Source organism: Haliaeetus leucocephalus, unplaced genomic scaffold (assembly GCF_000737465.1).
Source record: "Haliaeetus leucocephalus isolate CR32 unplaced genomic scaffold, Haliaeetus_leucocephalus-4.0 Scaffold247, whole genome shotgun sequence".
Lineage (NCBI taxonomy): Eukaryota > Metazoa > Chordata > Aves > Accipitriformes > Accipitridae > Haliaeetus > Haliaeetus leucocephalus.
The window spans coordinates 169994-192284 of record NW_010972683.1 but is presented as its reverse complement, the minus strand read 5'-3'; the positions used below and the strand labels follow the sequence as shown (position 1 = coordinate 192284).

The 22291-nt window shown below is 39.3% G+C and overlaps 1 protein-coding gene across 1 annotated transcript in view; it reads right to left on the bottom strand.

Annotated features, from left to right (window-relative positions):
• Window positions 1-22291, bottom strand: part of GRIN3A (glutamate receptor, ionotropic, N-methyl-D-aspartate 3A) — a 77674-nt gene that overhangs the window by 26589 nt on the left and 28794 nt on the right. The window contains exons 4-5 of the mRNA XM_010568551.1: window positions 16855-17459; window positions 10256-11303 (exon numbers count right to left, since the gene is read on the bottom strand). Of these exons, the coding sequence (XP_010566853.1) occupies window positions 10256-11303; window positions 16855-17459 (1653 nt within the window). The remainder of the gene's footprint in view (window positions 1-10255; window positions 11304-16854; window positions 17460-22291) is intronic.

Here is a 22291-nt window from a genome sequence, read left to right as displayed (position 1 = left end):
TGCTAGGCAGTGAAATTATGGCTATTTTCTATAAGCGATGAAGTGACTGAAATCTAGGAAATGCTTTCCCAGTACTTGACTGATGCGGTGCACTAACTGCCTCACTGAATCTGATTCAGAACTGTTCTGTGCACCTTGACAGCTGGCTGAAGGAAAAATGCTTCAGGAACTCAATTTCTAATTGGCAATTTAAATCATTACAATGATTTCATCATTCATTCAGTTAGCCTCTCCTTTCCAAAATTCAACTCCATGAATTATTCTTTGAAGGAAATGAGAAAGGGGCAACCCAGTATACAGTGGACTGCAGTGCCAGTGACTGCATCCTGCAGTGACAGATGCAGAGTTAACATGGATTCAGCTTTTACCACCACATACAATACTGCTTTTTAATTTTAACAGGGTATAGAAAGGGGGAACATGGCTGAAAACACTTTCCTAACTTTACAACAACCTCTGAGGAAAAATTATTATTAAAAGGTTTCAGTAGTTCTACCCCATGATAGTGCTGGCTACCTGGTATAACACTAAGTGTAGTGTTTAATGGACATCTTGTATATCAGCAGAATGGCTGTTAGTGCCAGCATGACCTCTGCCAGGGAACTGCTGCAGAATCTTGAAAAACTTTAGTTTTTCAGTTCAGTTGCAGTTGCTAATTGCTGGAGAGGGGTAGCATTAAGTGGCCTGCTCTGCTGTGAAGAACTGACATGCTTTTAGAGATCTGCTGTTTTGCATTCAGTCTTCTGTCTTTGGCATAAGAAGCAATATCATTTTATCTTGCCTCATGTAACCAATAGATTTAAAAGTGGTCGTCTAGCTGCTAATAGATTTCTTATGACCCACTGATAGAAGAAATGCAATTGGTAGTGCAAAGTTTCAGCAGAAAAAGAACAAACCAAATGAAATAAAAAAACCCCCGAACAATGAAGAACTCTGTTTATGGGCTTTTCCCTACTTATCTGCAAGAGTTTTTGAAAACTAACTAGTGAATATTTATGGGGTGCAGAGGAAGATGAAAGAAAAGAAAATTATTCACAGTGAAGCACATGAATTTCAAATTTTAGCAGATGAAAATTCGCAGCTGAACTTCTGGAAGTGGAAGCTTTGTTCAAAAACTGTCCCATGTGTTCAGGCTTGGGAGGTGGAGATGTTCCCAGGGCCTCCAGGAGATGGTGTATGCAGAATACATTTGAAAGCTCATTTTGCCTTCTCTGTTGCAAAAAGTGTCAGTGGAGCTGATTCTTGGCTTGCCAGGGTAATGTCAGATTTTGTTAAAATCCTGTCACTTTGAATCCAACTCACCTAGGTCATTAGTTGGCATAAATCTTTACAGCTGCATTGAAGTCAATAAGCAGTTTCAATCTAGAAACAAATGCACAGTCCAGTACTGACAGTTTATTCTCCTGCATTGAAAAAAAGCATACATGAAAAGAAATTGTGACTTAGGTCTCTCTTTAAAAATATAAAGCTTCTGTATTGACACTTCCTGTGTGAGTACTAATAATTAATTATAAGATCTGCTCTGCTCTGTGTGATGCAGAAGCTGTACAGCTAAGGAATAAGACTAGGGACTCTAGCGTGTGGTAGGTAGGTTAATTTCTGAAGACTGCCCTGCTGATTGAGTTGCTGGGCAGTGTTTTAGTGCACAAAGCTCCATAACAACAGAACCCTGGTGAAGATGAACTTAAAGGTGTGTTTATCCCTGTTTCTTAATAGCACTTAAAAAGTTTTCTGGACAGAGGGATCTTTGAGCTGGGATTTATTCCAGGAAAGCTGAGAACTGTAAGATAGTAAGTGTAAATTATTGTAGGAAAAATGGATAGACTGAGAAAAAAAAAGGTATATAATTCCCAACAGGCAATAGATCACTATTTCCAGTTGTACTTCAGCAGCATAAAACAGCCATAAAAATGCTCCAGACTGAGTCACTTCATCGACCGTGTTCTGCTTCCTACCTGTAAAATAGGGCTAATGCTGCTCTAAGGCAGGTGAAGTCCTTTTCAAATTAGAAGCAAGAGAAGGAGATCTGTTTGGCTGAATACATGCTCAAACTACCAAAGAGACATGGGAGATTTCTGGTTAAATAATCCCTCTTGTCCTTCCATCCCAAGTCTCAGGTCTGTGGATGAAAAGCTATCACACTCCTCTACAAGCAACTGAGGGCTGGAGGGGGAACCTAATGTGACAGTAGCTTAAAGTGTAGGTAGCTTTTTCACCTTCAAAACAACCATCTTTCAAATCCTTTTTCTTACCAATTTCTCCTGCTCTAGCTGTTGCTGGTTGCTTAGGGCAACGCTGTCAGTCCTCCTGCCCACTGGCCATATGGCAATTGTCCCCCAGGTACCAGGGCTAAACATGGTCCTTTGTGCTGACACTGTAAACTTGTAAGGCAAGGCTAGTGCTCTATGGTTTCCAGGAAAGCAACAGACAATGGTTTTGTGTTCCAAATGTGTCACCAGTTACTAGGATGAAGAGGTTTCTAATTGCAGATCATGGAACTGTCTACCAGTGCAGCCCTAAGTTCTTAAATACGTTATTTGCTATTGGCTTTTGGTTCAATAGCATCAAATGAAGGCAAAGCAGGAGTCCTTTGTTACTGAGAGATCCAACACTGGAACTAAATGTTATTTTTTTCCTTCTTGGAATCAGTTTAGAACAGCGAGGCATGTGTGAAGCACGAAGTGTAAAAGAAGAATGATGGGCTCATTTGGATGTCTTGACCTCTTGCACAGTGAAATATAGACAAGAATATTTGACTTTACCTGGTGTTCAGTCAAATCTTATTGCAGTCAGTGAAAACTACTTTTTTTTAAGAGTGCTTCATCCCTTGGCATCCCTGAAATCCAGAGCATCAATGTGGGAGCTGACTGAGGACTTCTATCACTAAGAAGGTGAGCCAGGCTAGTATCCAGGTCACTGTTTATAGACCACAATGGCTGTGACTTTTGTGAAGAATAATAAATATCCTCAATGCTGCTAAGTCAGCTGTATGATGATCTTCCATCTGCCAGGCGATAAGATCAACCTTATGCATCTTCACTGTTCTCTGCTCCTCTTTGCCAGTTACTTCAGTAACATCTTCCCCTCATATTTCTCTGCTTGCATTATTTCTTGCAAGGATCTGAGCCCCATCTATGATGCAGTTGCTATTTCTGGTGGTGGGCTTGCTTTCCTTTTTTTTAAAATGACATGACATATAGGTATACTGCAGCTTGAAGAGTAAGAAACTGGTGTGAATACATGTGGGAGAATGCTAAACCACATTAATTCCTTCTGGTGCCGAAAGAACAACCTTCATGACCTGCACCACATGGAATGAAGACAGCAGGACTTTCTCCCTTCCCCCCTACCCCTACATTCTTTGGATCAAACAATTAGGATGGTGAGGTAAAGAGTGGCCAAGACAGTAGGTGACAGTCCAAGGCATTCTATGTAGGTGAAGACCTGGAGCAGTAGGGGTTAATGTGCAAAGATACCAAAAAGATAGCTGTCGGCAAGAAGGCATAAAAAAGCAGGTCTCGATGGGAAAGGAAACTTGATCTGGAGAACATTACAGTGCGTTGCCTGATAGACTGGATATCAGAATGATAAAAATCCGAACTAGACAGATTCTGAGCCTCCAAAGCTGTAACTTTAAAAGAAAGCTTTAACAAGGTGAGGGGGAAGCTAAACAAGTCAAGTGTTCACCACCATAAATTGCACAGGAAAGCTAAAGAAGCCAAGATTTCACCTCCATAAATTGCAGGTGTCTTTCATTCCTGTATGAGATTGCTCTGCAATGTCTGTTCTTTATTCTGACTGGAGTTTGATACTTAATTTCTCCCTTGTCTGAGATTTTTTCACTTTGGTCTCTGTGACAAAGTCCTCTTGAGTTCAAATCCTTCACTGACTCAGAAAAGTACCATGTATTAATTAGGAGGCTGTGATGCTGTGAGTCATGATGTTCCTGTGTCCAATGATTTCCTGCACAGAAATATTTGCTCTATAGATTTTGCAGCCAACTTCTTTTAATTGTAAAAAGAGAATCTTGCAGTCCTGTACAGATACTAAACCCCCTGGGAGCAATAAGTTGTTAACTCCACTGAGTTTGTTGCTTGTTTTTTTGCTATACAATTTAATACATTTAATGCATATTTAAATACATGCTATTTCATTATATATTTAATACATAGCAGTGCAAGTGGTGCTCCTTATGATGATTCATCTTAGGTTGCTGCAGTGAAAGACCATCGCAGTCTTTAAGAGCACTTTCTTCAGTGTAATTCTTCCAGGGTTTCATTTTTTCAGGAAGAAAATTTATCTATAAACACACAACAGTTATGGCCTTACTCTAAAGCCTGCTTAACTTGAGGGAAAATATAATTAAATGCAGAGGTATTCGAATCATGCCTCTAATGATGAAAAAGGCCTATAAAGTGGCTGGACCTTTCCTTTTCTATGGTTTAGTATTGTTAAAGCTCATCTGCGATTACTTGCCAGTTGGTATTTCTGGACTGTTCTAATACATTTAACAGGGAGTTTTTAACTGATATAATAATTGCCATAAGGCCTCTAAATCAGCTGAGATTATCATAAATCAGAAATGAGAGCTTGCACCCTCACATTTTATATTTTACATCTAGAAACAAAAATCTGGGTGATTGTACATATTGAATTCCCGAGTAACAAAATCTCAGAAATATCTTGTCTGGATTACTCAAAGTGCTTAGTTTTGTAATAAAAAGATTGACAGCTCACAAGAGCAAGTGTTCGGACAATAGATTGGAAGAGAAACAGAGACTTCTGAGGACTAATCCCAAAGCACACAAAAGCTGTTGAAAGGACTTGCTGGATGGGGCTTCTCAGAGTGATTGTAGATGTCTGCAGTGTATTCCTTGGGGCAACTATGGTTTTTGTGAGACATTAGTGCTGACCATGCCAGTGCACCATCATGCATGATGGAGGAAGTAGGCACTTCCAGGGAATGGTTTGGGTGATCTCATCCTGGAGTAAGTGTCTTCAACAGCAGCCCAATGTGCCTACCTCTCCCAACTAACTGTAAAAGCATATTAGGCTGAGTAAATCATATGTAATGTCTGCACTGCAGACAAGTAAAGTTAGATGAGATAACACAATGAAACTGCTGATGGTGGGATTCAAAGTTGTAGCCCTTTTTGTTAAATGAATCCCAATAGGTTCAATATTTTCTGTCAAAATACAACGTGGAAAGAACTTTGCCATTGTCAAAGGGTGTTTTGAAGGTAAAGTGATCCAGAGAAGTAAAAATATAACCATAGTAAATTAACAGGCATAGATACTCAAGGATGGCAAAGAAAAGCTGACAGCTCTCACAGAAGTGACAACGGTTGGATAGTACCTGAAAAGCTCATTATATTGTTGAAAGAATGATACTTTTAGCAGAAAGAAAGGCAATGCATTGTACCACCTTGTGGAAAAATCTGTCCAGCTCCTCAGCTTCTGCTGTTGTATGCTTTCTTGTTGGCATGTTTGAAATATTTCTTCTGTATGCTAGGCTTCCACAATTATTTTGCCTCAGATAATCTGAACTACTCAACACACTCCTGACTTTATGGTGCATCTCCAACATGTGCTCTTGCATTAGAAGCCTGACAGCAAAGTCCCTGCTTCAAGTGCCCTTGCCACCAAAAAAACCCCACTCCCTGGGGACATCCTGTAATACAAGACCCTATTTTTGGACTTAACAATGAAGAGTTTTACTGGATCCAGGCCTTAGTTGCAGGCTGGCTGGGCAAAGGAAGGCACTGACACTGCTATGTATTTACAGATAATTCTTCTTTTCCCTGTCTGTGACACTGACACCTAGATTACTCACATGCAGATAGTACTGCTTTATGGAAACCATATTGAAAACTGAAACATAAAATATCTGGATTTGTCACAAGACTGGCTAAAAGAGACATCAGCCATACAGATACATGCTTTCAAAGGAGGATGGTAGCAAATTATCTTTTTTGTACCCAGAGCCCCTTGCTTATCAATGTGCCCCTTCTCTGCTCAGCCCATGCCTGCAAGGCTGCGTACTCAGCTTGCTGCTGTAGATCTGTAATGCAATTATCACCTGTCAATCAGGAAATAGACGACAGTGGCCAACTGTCCTAGACTTATCTGTCCCCATCTGCATACCTATGTGCTCCTCTAGCACCAGCTCTGTTTTAAGGGTCACCTATTGCAACCTAGTCTTGCCACTGTGAAAATGTGCATTGGCCCCAGCGAAGGATAAAAACTGTGTGGTGGCTTTTCCAACCGTAACTGTGTATAATGTCACCACCAAGGGGCTAAGGAGCTGCACAACAAAGAAAGTGATAAGCAGGTTTGGGAGATGTCAGGAATAAAGGTAGCTGTCTCCAAGCCATTACAGGTAGGTAGGACAAATGTTCAGACCAGCCCAAAGGCAGGCTGCATGACTGACCTTGTAAAGAAGTCAGCTCATACAACAGTGTACCTGGTCTGCCAAGCAATCTGACAAAGAAGAATGTTGTAATTTTTTGTGCATCCAAAGATGCGACATTAGGAGAAAAAATGAAATAAGCCTCTGCAATTCAGATGAGAGAAGGGATAAGCGCGGTATAAAATGATGCAAACACAATGGTTTTCCTCTGTCTCCATCTCCTCTCTCTGCAAACAAGCTTTTAAACTTCTTTGCCATGTCCTGTAGAGATCCTGTAGAGAGCTTTCTAAGAGGGAATCAGGACACTGCTGCAACTTTCATCTGGGTAACTGGCATGTTCATCCTGTAGCTATCCTCTTGTGCTCAAACAGCACACTGAACATGTTCAGGTGAGTTTCTTCCCCAAATGCTGTGTTTGCCAGTTTCCACCGTCAAGAGATGATGATCTAAAATGTGTAAGATTAGAAAATTGAGAGAGAGGGAGCAGCTGTGGCTGAAGATTGCCCAATGTCTTTTTAAGATTTTAAGGTGGCAGGACATTGCCTTAATATTTCTGCAACTTACGGGCTATGTTGCAACTCCTACCATAAAAAGTCACCTGAAATGTGACCTAGTAAAGGGAGTAGCCAGCTCTGGTGGATACTCCAGATGTTTGGCTTTAGTGACCCAGCCTTTTTAAGATACTTACACAGAAAATACATACAAAGTTCTCCAAATTCAAGACGTTCCCAGAACTTAATTCTCCTGCCTCCCACTGCTTGCCTTCTGCTCTGGCTTGTCTTGCCTCACTGGCTGCTCCTCCCTTCAGCAGTGTGATGATATTCCTATATCCCCTTATTTCTACTTCTACATTGTTAGTGCATTTAAAGGTCCAACTGAGATTTCTCTAATTCTGCATTCCACTTTACCTTGTGATTACTGGTTGTATCGCAATGCATTTTCCTTTGATTGCTGATGAAAATGTTGTACCTTCGAGACTTCAGCAACACAGGAGGACCATGTTTCTTTTGCTGAGCTGCTGTGAGCAATTGCTAAAACACTGTACTGCTTGGTCAATTAAACATCACTGTTGTAACATGAATTTCTGTAGAAGGGCAGATGCTATTTATTCAGGCAATATCTAACCTTGTCTTTTTTTAACCAGAAGAGAGAGCATAGATATTCCTGGCAATGCTGACTTTAGATACCAGGCTTCTAATCTTGAAAAAAAAACTTTTAATTTTTCACAACTTGCCTTCCTTCCTGACTGTTTGCAATCTCAGATGGGATCTGCTGTTTGTGGTTGACAGCCTGAAGAAATTTTATGTCTTACGTCACCTCAAGAAGGTTGCTCCTCTATTTTGGACTTTGTTTTTTCAATACATTTCAAAAGCACAGTGCAAGGGCATATGTATCCTGAGAGCAGCAGGAGAATGTTTAAACGTATAGTAAAATTAAAAACATTATTTCTACATCCTGCTGCCTTCTTTTTGAAATGAGTCTCCACTACTGAAAAGAAAGAGGTAAGCAGATCTGGAAAAAAAACCTATAAAAACTTTAAATCACATAAAAAATGCTTTAAGTAACTAACTAAAAAGTGGTGCATATACCTCTGCAACTGTTGTGCCCCAAACATTTCCTAAACCTAAGCTTTAAGTCTTAGAGAGAACTTTGAAGGCGCACAGCTCAGACTTTGTGTGAGAAAAGGTTAAACCAGTACATTTTCTATTATACCTACTCTTACAGACTCAGACTTTGGAAACAAATGCATGAATGAAATACATTAAACTATTTTATAGTTCATGTAATGGCAGGCAATCCTCTTCCATAAAATCTACCTTGTCTTATTCCCACATTGGAAACTGGTAACTACTCAGAAACTTAGATCTAGTCCATGGAGCAGAGAAGTGCCTGTCTAGGAAAGGCCAGTAATGCCACTAATTTAATGGGATCACCGAGGTTACTAACCATGAGTCATCAATGTTTCTGTTCAGGACTAAGACCTGTGTTTGCAGCATCCAATATACTTTAATACTCTGTGCTCAATTTTGCAACTTAACAGCCAACCTTTACAGTGCAGCTTTAGAATAATTTCATTTTCTTACAATTGCAGAAATTTCCCAATACCTGTCTTTGGAACTCCATGTGTGGTCACAATAATGATGCAGAAAACCAGGATGTAATGTCATGGGCTTCGATTTGATGGATTAGGTGATGCCCATACAAAGAGTAGAGGACTAACCTTATTTTCAAGCCAATATTATGGCTCACACAACAATGACTGTAACAGAGAAATGCCTGGAGCTGGGAAAATTCAGCCAAAAGTTCTCATTTGCTTATTCAGAATGCTTTGAATAAAACAAATACAATTCCTGGACTTTTGCAGCTTAAATTGATGAATTATTGATGTAGTCTTTATGATATTTTTTCTGGGAGGGGAAGGGCAGATTATTGGTAGCAATTTGCTTGAAGCCATAAATCAATTTTAGAGTGCCTCAGGCCAACCATAAAAAGTATTTTTCTTTGTTTAAAATATTTTTGGTAGAAACAATCTAGGTAACGTTGGAGGAAGTAAGTCAGAAGTCATACTCACAAAGTCAAAACTGTATGGTCATTAGTCTGAATGCAAGGTTTTACTAACGTAACAGATGGAGCTTGGTCTTTGCTGTCTGGAGGGACATATGTAACCTTTATTTACACAATTTACGATGGCAAAGTAGATGTTCAGTTCTTGAGTTCTGAAAATGACTTTTTCCAGTGGCACAATGCTGTATCAATTCAGTCACCTGAGACAAATTAATGGTGGATGGTTTCAAAGCTATATACCAGCAGTTAGGTCATGAGTATAAAACTGTGGACAATACAAGCACACCTTCACTGGAGAAAAGTGTCAAACAAACAAGTGAAATTTGCTGTTGCCACCCTGTTCCCTGGAGTGACTGTCCAGTGAAGAGGATGCCTGCTCTTGTGTCACCTGCAGCCATGTATCCTCTCTACAAACCATTCTGCATGCATGTTTTCATGATCATTACTTAGCGGCAAATAAAATCAGAATAGTCTTATAAAATGACTGGACTTACATTCCAACCGAAGATACCTTCGTCCCCCCTTGGGAGCAGGGGAGAGAGTGGGTGGAGGCAGTCCTGCTTCTACATTTTTCCTTGCCTTACCAAAAAGTACTAGGAAGTCTCAGCTGTTTGCAGATGGGTTGTCTACAACGTAATTTATCTCCTCCCATGACAGTTCTCCAGCAGAAACAACATTGCAAATCAAATGTCTGACTACTTGTAAAGTGAATTCCACTGTTTTGATGCAGAAGGTAGGATTTTTCAAAATACTTCAATTCTGCTCCATTTGATTTAGCATTCATGGGGAATTTTGCCAGTAATGCCTTTGTAAGCACCGTTATGGCCTGCGAAATACTGGCAAAATCCTACCTAGAACATTGGTGGTTTTGTCCTCGTGCTGTGTGGTTGTTTTGTTTGAGTGGATCTCAGGATGACCCAAATCATCCAACTGATCAAAACAAGTGCAGCCAAAGGGACTCAGAACTGAAATCAAACTCTTAATCTGCATGTAGAAGCCACTTTTTTTCTCTGCAGTGGGCAACACCAAAATCCTTCATCTTCCTCCTCACCCTCAACCTTTGAAATTGCCCCCGCCCCTCCCAACTTCTATGGATGATTAAAGATCCTCTCTCACTGAACTTTAGTCCTGAAGTGCCGTCAGGTGGTAAGTAATTGTAGTGCAACTGCTGTTTTGCACACAGATTGTTTTCTGATTTTACTAGAAGAAATAAATTAGGCAGCAGTGAATTTTGACTGGGAAGAAGAAAAGGCTGAGTTAGTAACAACAGACATGCTTTACCTTTGGGTCATGTATTCCAGAAAGCTCTTCATAGATCTTCTCTCCTACCATGACAGCAGCTAGGTTGGCTGTGTATGTGGACAAACAAAACAGACAGAAAATAGCCCAGAGATTCATTAAAAACCTTCCAGTCCAGCACTTGGGGGGTTTGATGGCAGCTGTTCTTCCAAACAAGATCGCATAGCAGACATTCAAGGCAGAGGAGAAAGAGAAGACTTTGTTCCTATTCCTTCCTTTGGGGGTCATCCCAAAAGGACTTTTCCACTCATATAAGGTGAGGAATATAGCTGTGATATGGAGAGCAACAAATATCCCCAGCCACATAGTCCAGTGAAGTGGCCACATAAAGGCTCCAATAGGAGCTGCTGTGTCTCTGGTCCTCACCAAGATGCCCAAGCTGGTTGAAAAGAAAGGGCTGGTGAAATCAATCACTTGGCTGCGGGCAGTGTTTATGCTAAATGACGTCACTGCCATGTGAGCTGTGCCAGCAAGAAGGTCTCCCACCAGCCCTGTCCAGTGGCCGTTCTTCCAGGCTCCATATTTTCCATCACCAACAATGTACAAGTCAAAATCAAAATTCATATCCTCAGCTAGCTTCTCCAGCAGGTCAATGCAGTAGCCATAGCAGCACTTCTTCAGCTCAATGGGAATGGTGTCATTCCCTCCTTGAAGAGTTTCAAACAGGCTATCCAGCACAGCTGAATCATTGGTCAGAGGATTGAGGCATAGCTGCCCTGCTGGGCAAAAACCTTCATCATCTACGTCTCTTGTAAAGACGAATGGATGCTCAATGAGAGTTACCACTCTGAGGTGCAGCCGGGTGGGGTGTTGCATGTGATTTTTATGTCTTTGGGCCTGTTCTGGCCATATCCCATAGTCCATGATTATCTTTCCTTCTTGCCAGCTCCCCAGACGAGTCCACATTGGGTTCCCGACAGGGTCATGCTGCAGATTCCAGATGAAGAAGTTGTTTTCTGAGCTGACAATGGAGGAGCCTTTCACCTTAATGTGGCCACTGAGACCGTCAAAAGTTGTGTTGGCTAGAAACCTGTCGGAGGGCGAATGCAGAGTAATCAGAAGCAGACAACTGAAGTCATCATGCTAAAGCATATGCAGACACCATGAATTTATGTTTAAGAGAATAAATTACAGTTGTTGAACACCTGGATCATTAATAGCTTTCTTATGGCATAATGAACAAGCCACTTAATTTATGACTAAAGCACTTGGGAATGTTCTCCTACATATCTTATCTAAACTACATGAAAACTCCTCAGGAAAGATATTCTTTTTACTTACTAGAAAAAACGAGTGAGAGGACCCAAATTTTTTCAGTTACCTTTGCTTCATATATTAATGAAACATAAGGTTAGTTCTAAGCTGAACTCACCAGGTCTGTAGTGAGTTTCCTAGATAAAAATATGTATGAAAATGGAAGAGTGGAAATTATGTATTAAATGTCCTTCCAAGAAAAATCCTATAATCTCAGTAAGATCTATCTTACATCAGAGAGGCTACTGAAGTGCTGTCAACAGCTTTCAAGCACTCTGAAGTGAACGAATCCGGATTAAAAAATGCAAATTTGGCATTGGTATATCACTGTTAGCCACTTCAGAATGAAGAAAGGGACTCAGAAAGATGGTTGCCCTTGGACAGTCAGTTTTAATTCTTACCAAAAAAAAAAGGAAGTTCCTTAAAATATGTGCAAAGTAATGTTCTTAAAAGTCCAATTTTGACATTGTAGCAGGTCTTATGAAGTGCACCAGTTTTGCACTGCACATTTTACATTGAGATTTCTGGGATTTTAGTGTTCCGATAATCACAATAAAGTTAAGTATTTCCTTTGTATTGGGTGGCAATATTTGCTAGGAGTTGTCCTCCCTGTATGTTGAATTCAGCCTCTGGTAAATCATTACAAAAGAGGCTAAAATGACATGGATAAAGGAGCAGGGAACTGAGCAGGAAATAAGTGTTGTGAGGAGAAAATCCTTTTTAGTGTAAACACCATGACCAGCTGAACTGCACTCTGTTAATAAGAAAGCTGCTACGCGTTTTTCAGGGGCTGTAGAGGGACCCTACTAAAACTGTGTAAGTCTTAGTATGGTAATTCCATTAAAAACAACTGAGCTGAATTGCTGCTAATATGGTGCCAGGTAAGTCAGGCACATATTTTTCAGTAAAAGGCATTCAGAAGACAGACTATTTAGCTGTCTTAGTAGGATATAACAACTCACATTAGTTTTGGGAATTGGTTGAAAGCAAGTATTGAAAGAAGTATAAAGGCTATAGCTGTCATTCCAGCCTCAATAACCAAGGGATAAACTTTAAGTAGGGTTAATTGTTTATCAATAGTTAGAGCGGATAAAAAAATAACCTTAAATTGATTTGAAAAGGATAAATCCACAGCAAGTGTGTGTGCATGCATACTTCTGCCTGGTCTCTACCCTTTGTTTTGATGACTTTTGATGATTTTTGATGGAGTTTCAGCAGTTAAAACTCTGGACTGTGTATGTCTTAAGATCGTATCAGTTTTTGTCCTCAGCAAATGGTAAATTTATGAAACTAATTAATATAGTTTTGAGTGTGGTCGTGTGTGCGACAGTCTTTTCTGAGGCAGCTTCAAAATTCTTCTTATGTAGTCTATTTTGAGTAGGTTGAGTATGGAGAAAGATGATACAGCCAATACTGTCAAAAGCAATTGATCTGGACATGTGTTAACTTGGGCCTGAAAATTATACCTACAAACTCACAGAGGTGTTTATAAATGGGACAAATGCATAAATGCGGTTCTCATTTTTAAAATCCTTTACCACTTAGTCTAGTGTTAATGATACCGTAACTTTATTAATCAGTGGTGTCTGCCACGGTTTGACTAGTCCTTTCCTCCTACCTTGTGTTTCATATTTGATGGTGTACTTGCATGTTTGTGTATGTAAACACTATCAAGATAAAGTTTATAGCGGAAGGCAATCTTAAGCACTAAAGAAAGGTTTATGTACCCATAAACTTATCTGTTTTTTCTTTCTCCTCAGTCTTTGTAAAAAATTGTGCAGCTTCTTCCTTAAAGCCTCGCCGGCCCTTATATGCTGAAGCCATTGCTATGACAATAACAGTAAAACCACTGCATGTGTAGATGGGTCTGTATGTAAAATTTTGAAAGATTTGTTTAAGTGTGGAAAATAGTGCTCGCAGTTCACAGAATGCCAAAATTGAGGGAGACAAGTCCTCAGATGGAGTAAGCTAGCAAAGTTCTGATGAATTTGGCTGCAAGTTGCTACTACAGCACGACTTGGATATCAGAATGCCGCAGACCAGGTGCTTTGGGAGTAGATGAAGCTACGGAATAATGCATTAGATTTATTTTCTGCAGGTAGAATGGGAACAGTGGAATTTATGCACTGTGTTCACTGACGTTCATTGTAGAAGTAAGTGTGCCCATGAGGGTGAATCGAGCCCTCTGTACCTGTCCTGTGGCTGAATTGTGTTAGAAGTAGTTACCTGAGAGACTTAGTAGCATTTAAATGTATGACTTCGCTACCTTATCAAGTTAGTGGCTTACTTTTGCAGCTGATTTACATGTTCTATATTTTTGGTAGTGACAGGACATGAATCAAAATAAATGAGGGGAATCAGGTAGGAGATACATTTTAACAACACTTTGTTTTATATGCAAGTGGCTATGGCTGCTAATCATTTGCATACACTGTATGCAGCACTAGTGAAACTCATGCCAGGGATTTCACGTAAAAACTCCCTTACTCAACAACTTTAGGAAACAGATAAGAGGATCTGACTACATTATTTAAGCCAGCAATCTCTAGTGAATCTTTGGGAATTACAAGTGCTGTGTATTGCATACACACATTGGCAATATCTGAGCAATATCTTTTCAGTAGGCTACTGACAGATTTGTATGGAAAGATGATGTGTACAAATTTCAGAACATGAAGGGCCAGATCCTCAAGTCTGGCAGATGAATGAATTTCCTTGATGCTATGTCAATATGTGAGCTGATGATCACACTGATAGGCTGTGATAGCTGTATCAGAGCTTTACTAGTAGAGTCGCTTCAGTTTGACCAATGAGTCCAAAGTGTGTCATTTGTTCATTTCAGCTTTATTTGTTTTTCATGTCCTTTGTTGTAAGAACTGCTCATTAGAGCTTTAGCAGTACTACCATACTCCAACAGTGATAACTTTGTAGTACCTTTAAGAATGATTTAATTAAATGATTTAATTTTCTTTCAGGCTTGATGGCTTGGCCATTCCACATCTTTCTTGGAAAGTCTATTGGAGGCAAGAGCTAGAATGGGCAAGCAAATAGCAGGCTGCTGAAATTACCCAAGAAGCAGAGTTAAAGCTGTAAGACTAATTAAAGCTGTAAGACAAGATGAGGCTTTTAAATTTTAATGCCTTGTTCCATCAACAAGGATGGTCCCATGAGCAGGCAGGAATAGATCAGGGAATCGATCTTATTGTAAAAGGAATGAAGGATGGAGACTTACAACAGTATAATCTTCAGGGGGTTGTACATCTATAGCTATATCTATAGCCATAGCCATATAGATAAAAGCATGCTTTGCCATGGACCAGATCTTTGTCTTGTTCATAATCATTATTCTACTCCTGGGTGGCATTTAAATATCTGCACAGCCAATGTATAATGTATGAGTGTAGTGTTGGCAATGAAAGCTTAGGTGTCAGCTGTGCCAGCTAGTGGGAATGCTGTTTTAACTACACACTGCAGTTAAGGGAGGCAAAGGTCTGTGCCACTGTGCCTTCTCCATCCCCACCCACTGCAGCTCCAAGGCTACGTATCAAAACAGATAGGTTAATTGAGACAGAAAAACACCCACATTAGTAAACACTTGATTAAGCATCAGATAAAAGTTATATCTTTGGAGGCTCACGACTTGCATAAAAGCACTCGTGCAATGGACAAGGTTGGTCACAGTTAAGCCACTCATCGGTGCTTCACGTCTGAGAAGTTATTGGTACCACTCAGAGTTAACAGTTATGCTGCTAACTCAAATACATCAGTACTGGCCATCAGGTATCTATCTCACTTATACACTATAAAAACAACTGCAGTGAGTCAGGAGAAGGGTTTATCTAACCTTTTATTTTGTCTTTAATAAGGTCCACAAGCAGATGCCTAGGGAAAAAAAGGCATATGATCCTTTTTTCGATTCCACAATACCTTTACTGACATGAAGGGACAAGAAATTTCATAGATGTGAAATTGCATATAGTCTCCCAAAATATAACAAAAGCTACAGCAGTCACCATGAGAGAGCTAATAGTTTTCTGTAGGAAGCAATGATGAAGAAATATTTTGCAGGAATACTTTTAAGAGCTTAATTTTGCTTTCCTTTTTCTTTGTCCCTTCCTTAACCCTCAAAAAGTCTGTTCGTAAAACTACTGTCTTCAAATATTTGTTACTTTAAGATGCCTCTTGCTGAGTTTTACTCTTCAGGGACTCAGATGTGATCTAGTTAAAATACCCAGAACAATGAGACAAAATTAGTATCACAAGTAGGTGGGGATATTGCAAGCCAGTGCAGTATTTATTCCCAAGCCTTATTTCACTCTTTGGAAACAGTGGAGTTTTTGACCCCTAAGTTATGGACAAGTGCTGACTAAAGAACTGTTAGGGTCTCAAATGGTTATGCTTTGAGCAGTGCTGTTACCAAATTGTTGTGAAGACACATCTCAGATATAATTTCAAAAAAGGTTGCAAACATATAGAAAGCTTCAAGAACTTTTATCCTAACTCCATCCAAGAAAACCTCCAGGTGGAAAACCAGGTGTAATGGGGGAAAAACATGCAAGTCGCTGGATGTAAACTAGCTGATGAATTAACACACTTAGCAAAGACATTTTTGTTTGTTTCCAGAAAGAACCATACAATTTTTCCTCTCATATGTTAAAACCCAGAATATTTCTAGACGTGAATCCCCCAACGGTTTTGGCAATTACTTCAGTATAGTGATGTGCAGTGGCCTACAGGAATAGTTTTAGCAGAAGCTGAAAGAGGAGCCTCCCACACCAAGCCATAGAGAGAGCACTTTGTAGTTTTGAGTACTCTCACCACCAGCAGTGGCCACTGAGGTGGTCAAGGTGCATCTTTTTTGTTTCTTTCCCATGGAAGCATACTAGTAAGGGCTACACATCTGCTTTTATACTCTGATTGCTTTGGTAGTGCAAATATTCTTACCATGTTTTGTATTCCCTCAGGTATCTCAAAACCTCAGAGAATTTGACACTAGCCCTGACTTTTCCCTTACATGCATAAACATACATACAAGATACTTTCAGAGCATAGTCAGTAACCTAGCCTATGTTTACTATGTGATCTCTACTTCTGTGGAACAATGTCTTCTACAACTGGCTTAATCTCCCTCTGTGGCTAAGTTTAAGTTCCATTATTTGCCCAGAAGTAATAAAGCAGGAGGAAATACTGAAACAAGTATGTGTATTATGGAGGGTTAACAGCATGATAGCTAAGTCACTGAAAATGATGGGGAGGGGAAAGAAAATGATTTTTCTTGTATACCACAAATATTAGCTAAAAAAAAAAAAAAAGAAAAAAGAACTCACTTTGACAAATACTGCCCTGAAGTGATATTTCTTTCATCTGTGTCCATGCAATTCATTGTACTTGGAATAAGAGCTAGTTCAGGTTGAATCATGGTGGCTGCTGCTACAGCTCTTGCTACCAGCTCCATGGCATCCTGTACGTAATGCTCAAAGACTGACTGTGTTGTCTTGCCATGAGCGATGAGACCGAGCGGCAAACCTTCTGTCCTCAGTTCTTCCACGTTCTGTGAATCCCCAATAATCCAGTGAAGTTCTGGAGGCATCACACCAAACTGGGTGGTTATTTCAAAAATCCTCCGTGTTTTTTCCATGTCGCATCCAAACATCACCATGGTAGATGTTGTGTCTTTGATGCTCTCCAGGTACAACTGTAAGTAGTTCAGAAGGTCACTGGTTGAAGTGAGGTTTGCTGTGATGTTTATAATGGATCCCAGGTGGAACTTGGAGCTCTGTTGTGTGAGGAAGAGAAAATCTGTGATGTTCCACTCCTCCTGGCATAGCATCAGGCTGAAATTATACCAGTTGTTCATTGCAAGGATTGAGAAAGTGACGTCAGCATCAGAACTCAATGAGTTTTCTAAACTCATCTGCAGGTGAAGGGGATTCTGTAGTTAAAAATATGAAAGACAACTGATCAGAATATGCTGGAACCAAAATTAATGAGTTTGCTTAATTTTTATTCACACATTTAGTTCAAAGTAGTCACCTGTCAACCAAGAGAACTGTGTGAGAACAGGGAAACTTATACCCACCCAACTTAAATGGACTGTGATTCATGAACTTCCTCATCTAGAGCTTGAGACAACTTCAGTAGTCACTAATGAGTGTTTCCAAGAATTTGTATTTCTTTCAATCCATTTGTACTTTTGGATTTCTTGGCATTCTCAAGAAAAAATTTCCCTGCTCTCCTAACAGGGGTATGCGAAGGTATGCCCTTACTGTTTGGGTTCAACTCTGGTATTAATGTTCAAATTCAATGGATGCTGACCAGTTCTTTGGTAAATAGTAAGAAAAATAAAGAAGAGCCATCAGTTCTTTTTATTCTCTCTTTTTTTTTTGGTAGTTGGGGGCTTTTTTTACACAGACACATGAGTAACCTAATTAAACAGATAACAGTCTACAATCAATGCGCATCATCTTACTGCCAGTAAAACACAAGAAGATTGATTCTTTGGTAAAGGACAAGTTACTGAATGCACAAGAAGGTAAGATATGCAGACTGTGATTTCTGAGCTGGAAAATACTTGATAAATAAGAATTCCATACTCATTTTTTCCATGTCATTGATGATATAATAGAACTTAACCCGTTATGTTTCCCAACACCATTGCCCTTGGCTTTATCTTTTCCAGAAAAGGCAGAAGGATGTGGGTCTAATTAATCTGTTCTCTTAAGGTAAATATTTCTTCCTTTCTTATTCTTTGATCCATAAATACTTTTCCCTTACTCTTATTCCTCCACCTTCCCTGGTCCCCAAAATGAAGTTAAATTTTATCTAGACTTAGTAAGGAAGAAAAAAATTACAGAATCCAAGCAATTTCTGGCATTTTGCTACAAAATAATTCTCTGCTCTACCAAAATGTTTCAATTGGGCCTTCAGCTAGCACGTTATACACTGTTCCAACTTTTGGTTTCAGCTCAGAATTTGACAGTCTTCAGTGTACCTTTGCTAAAAAAGTTATTTTACTTTACACAGGCATTTGATTCCGGCCATGAGACTGTTAGAAAATATCAATGATGATTCCTGTTTCAGTGCATCTTTTGGTTTGTGAGATCTTTGTTATGACTTTATGTCAACATTTGTTTGTATTCATGCCCCTTCAAATTATATCTTATCCTACACAGGTACCTGAATTTTATCTTTCTATCCATGAAGTTACTAAACACTTAAGGTCTGTTCTTCATTCTCTTACATTTTCAGTAGTTAACATGTATTATATATAAGAGTGATCAAACCTTTACTGTGTTTAAAGTTGGTATAAAATGGTGTCATTTTCATTTTAATAGTATTTTACTGTTCATTGTAGGCTTCAGTTTGTATGGATCTTAGAAATGTCATTCTGAATTTGGAATAATATGATAATCGCTCAATTTACACTAGTTTTACTAAAATAAAACCCTGTGCTCTCCAATACGGATGTAAGGGGTGGAATGAGAAGAAAAACCCTTAAGAACAAAACACCATTTATAAGTAGCAAGATTTCATTGTGTTAATTTGAAGTTACATTAACTCATCATCCGTTTTCCAGAGCAGATCATTTAAATTCATAGCTTGATAAAGACAATGCTGTAATTGAAGATGCTCTCAGCTCTTTTTGTTAATTCTTGGGTTTGGTACCTGTGGCCTTTTTTTACACAGACACATGAATAAGCTAATTAAACAGATCACTGTCCACAATCGATGCACATCATGTACTTCCAATAAGACACAAGAGGATTGACTCTTTGATAAAGAACAAGTTACTGAACAAACAAGAAGCTAAGCTGTGCAGACTCTTTGAGTTCTATGCTGGAAAACATTGCCTACTAATTAAAATACGTGACTGGTTCAGAAAAAAAAAGCATTGTGCATAATATCTGGGTTTGGGAAGCTTATTTGAATAAATTAGTCACTGCAAACTGAATCACAACAAACTTTTTTTCTGAGGTTATGAGATGATCGGGTAAATTAACTCATTTGTCTCTCACTGCAAATAGAAGGGAGTAGAAAGGATTTTCCTTGTGTTCTCTCTGTCCAAGATCAAGTAGAAGTATGAACACTTTTTACATGGTGATCTGCCTCCAATCAGCAAAACTTTGCAAGCCTATTGGCTTAGTTAATTTGAGTGTTAGAGAAGAATGAGTTATTCAGTATACATAGACTATTTTGCATATATAAATGATAGCACACAACCTGACTATACCTGTACAAGGAACAGCAAATGTCTTCAGTATATTCAGAAGCATAGTATCCAAAGCATAGTACTACAGCTATTACAGTATAGGCACAGGTATAAAAAAAAATATCTCTTGGATGCAGAAAAACAACTATGTGCTGATGAGTGATGAGTTGGCAATAACAACTGTGTCCATACTGTTGAACAAAACAGCCCCGGGAAACAAACTTGAGCATTTGTACAGCTTAGTTTGTCCCTGGTCTGGTTTTGGCACGTGCCAATTAGCCTTCTCATACTATGCACTGGCATTTTGGGTTCTAGCACATTTTGGGGATCACTCCCAGTAGGCAGTATGGATAAACCTGCATAAGAACTGGCTCTCCATCTCACCCAGCAGGTTTAAATCTTTGAAGACCTCTATGTCCCCATGCTAAACCCCGTGCATACGCACAGCTTCATATATGCAAGACTGCTTCTGCTTGTCTACAGCATGGTTCTTCCAGTATTAAAACACTTTGAATTGATAAGCAAAAGGTAAAAATTACACCTTAGAGTCACTGGGCATTACACTGGGCCCAGAGCAAACATAGCATGAAGCACATGTAGTCCAGAGAAAGTGAAACTCTGCCTCGGGGCCAGAAAACTCGACATAATTTTACTCAGCAGTGTAGGTGAAGGCACTTTCCCTCTGACTTGGTATTCTCAAGTGCAGTGCTGGACTCTCCTGTAGCACTGCAGCTACAGCCTTAGTCCTCAAGAGCTCTAGCGTTGGTCCCTGTCTTATGTACTGGGATGTGTCAACAGTCCAACAGACTGTTCTTGTATTGAGACACTGCTCCTCACTGAACAGAGGTGGATTTGGGATAACCTGGTTTAGACTGAGCCTGCATTTAAAGTGCTTCTTGGTGTGAAACCATCTGTGCTTCAGCTGTCCCTTTCAAAAGCCCACAGGTGCATCTATGTGAGCACTTATCACCACTGTGATTTATTAGTTGCTAAATTCCCTGTTAGTTTGCTTGACAGGTAAATGTTCAGCCTTGGAAAAGTAGGAAACACACTCCCTTTTCTTTATTAAGTCTATTCAGACTGCAAACCTGTCTTCAGAATTTTTCTGATACACTAATATACATAAAATTCAGTCACTGTCTTCTGCTTAACTTTCAGCTAATTCTCAGCCCACCATGCAAACACCCCTGTAGACATTGGGGAGGAACAGCAATTAATGTTTGCTTTATACAGGGACTCAGGGAAGGTGATGCTTGATGGGCCACATTGTTTCACACCTCAACCAAGAACATCTCTCCCAGGTTCCATCTAGTGGGTGGTTGGCTGACTTCACTGGTTTTATATGCAAAAGAAGATCCTTTTAGGAAAGGATGTGGAGATGTTTGGATTTAATACCTTCTTAATATTATTTTGAAAAGTTTATTTGTCATTTGTAGGATGCAGCTGAACATATAGGCCCTGATAAAAATTACACTGAAGTCACATGTCTTTATACAGCCTTTGATACTACAGTGTTCTTAATGCTTTTACATAATTTTATTGATTTGTCTTTCTTTAAAATAATTACTGCTTTTTAATGAGGAACTTCCAAAAACTGTTTATTCAGTCATTCAGTAGCAATCACTGAGACAGCATAATTTCATAGCAAAGGCTTTTGACAACTTAAATGATAGTTTAGATGTGTATAACTTTGTATTTATAATGGAACAGAAGATTTATGAGATAGTATCAGTGTATTGAACTGTGCCCATCCATCTTTATTAAAGTTCTTAGGCAAACTCCTTCATTACCTCAGTTTGGAAATCAGTAAAGTTTGACTATTTCAGTTAAACTGTCAATTAAAGCTCATATAGAAATTCAATTGCTTGGTTTAAATTCGACTGTAAGCTGTCATTAAAGATGATATGACTTGCATCAGTTTTTCTTCAAATTACGCAAACAGACAATTAAACTTAATTTGAATAATGTTAATTGTGATCTATTTTTAATAATGTGTTTGCATTTACATAGTGTCACTAGCAAAAACATTTTCTATGTCTATGAGAGCTTAATTTTTTATTGCATGTCATTAGCTCCTGTTTTATAAACAGACATGATCAATTGACTTCAGTGTCTACTGGGTAAAGAACAGGCCTAGAATCCTTAATTTCTGACTAATCGTCTTTGGATCAGATAGACCAACAGTCTTTCCACTGACTTTCAGTGGGCTTTGGACCAAGCCATTCACGGAATATTAAGCTTTACATGGTCCGATGCATTTCACTCCTGTACATCAGCAGAGACTGTAACGACTTATTTGCTTTTTGTAACCCAACCAGAGCAGTTTTACAGTTTCATTGCCTGAGACACCTGAGATAGCAGGTTCATTTAACAACTGAAACATGATTTGCATTTCATTGATGCAATATTTTTCAAGCCTCCATTTCAGTAGTCTGTAGACCCATCCTTAGTCCTTGTAAATCTTGTGAGCATGAATGCCTGGAGCTGGACTGACTTACACCCTGAAGGATCTGGCCATTTATCTCTTCAACCAAATTTGTAATGCTAATTAGGCA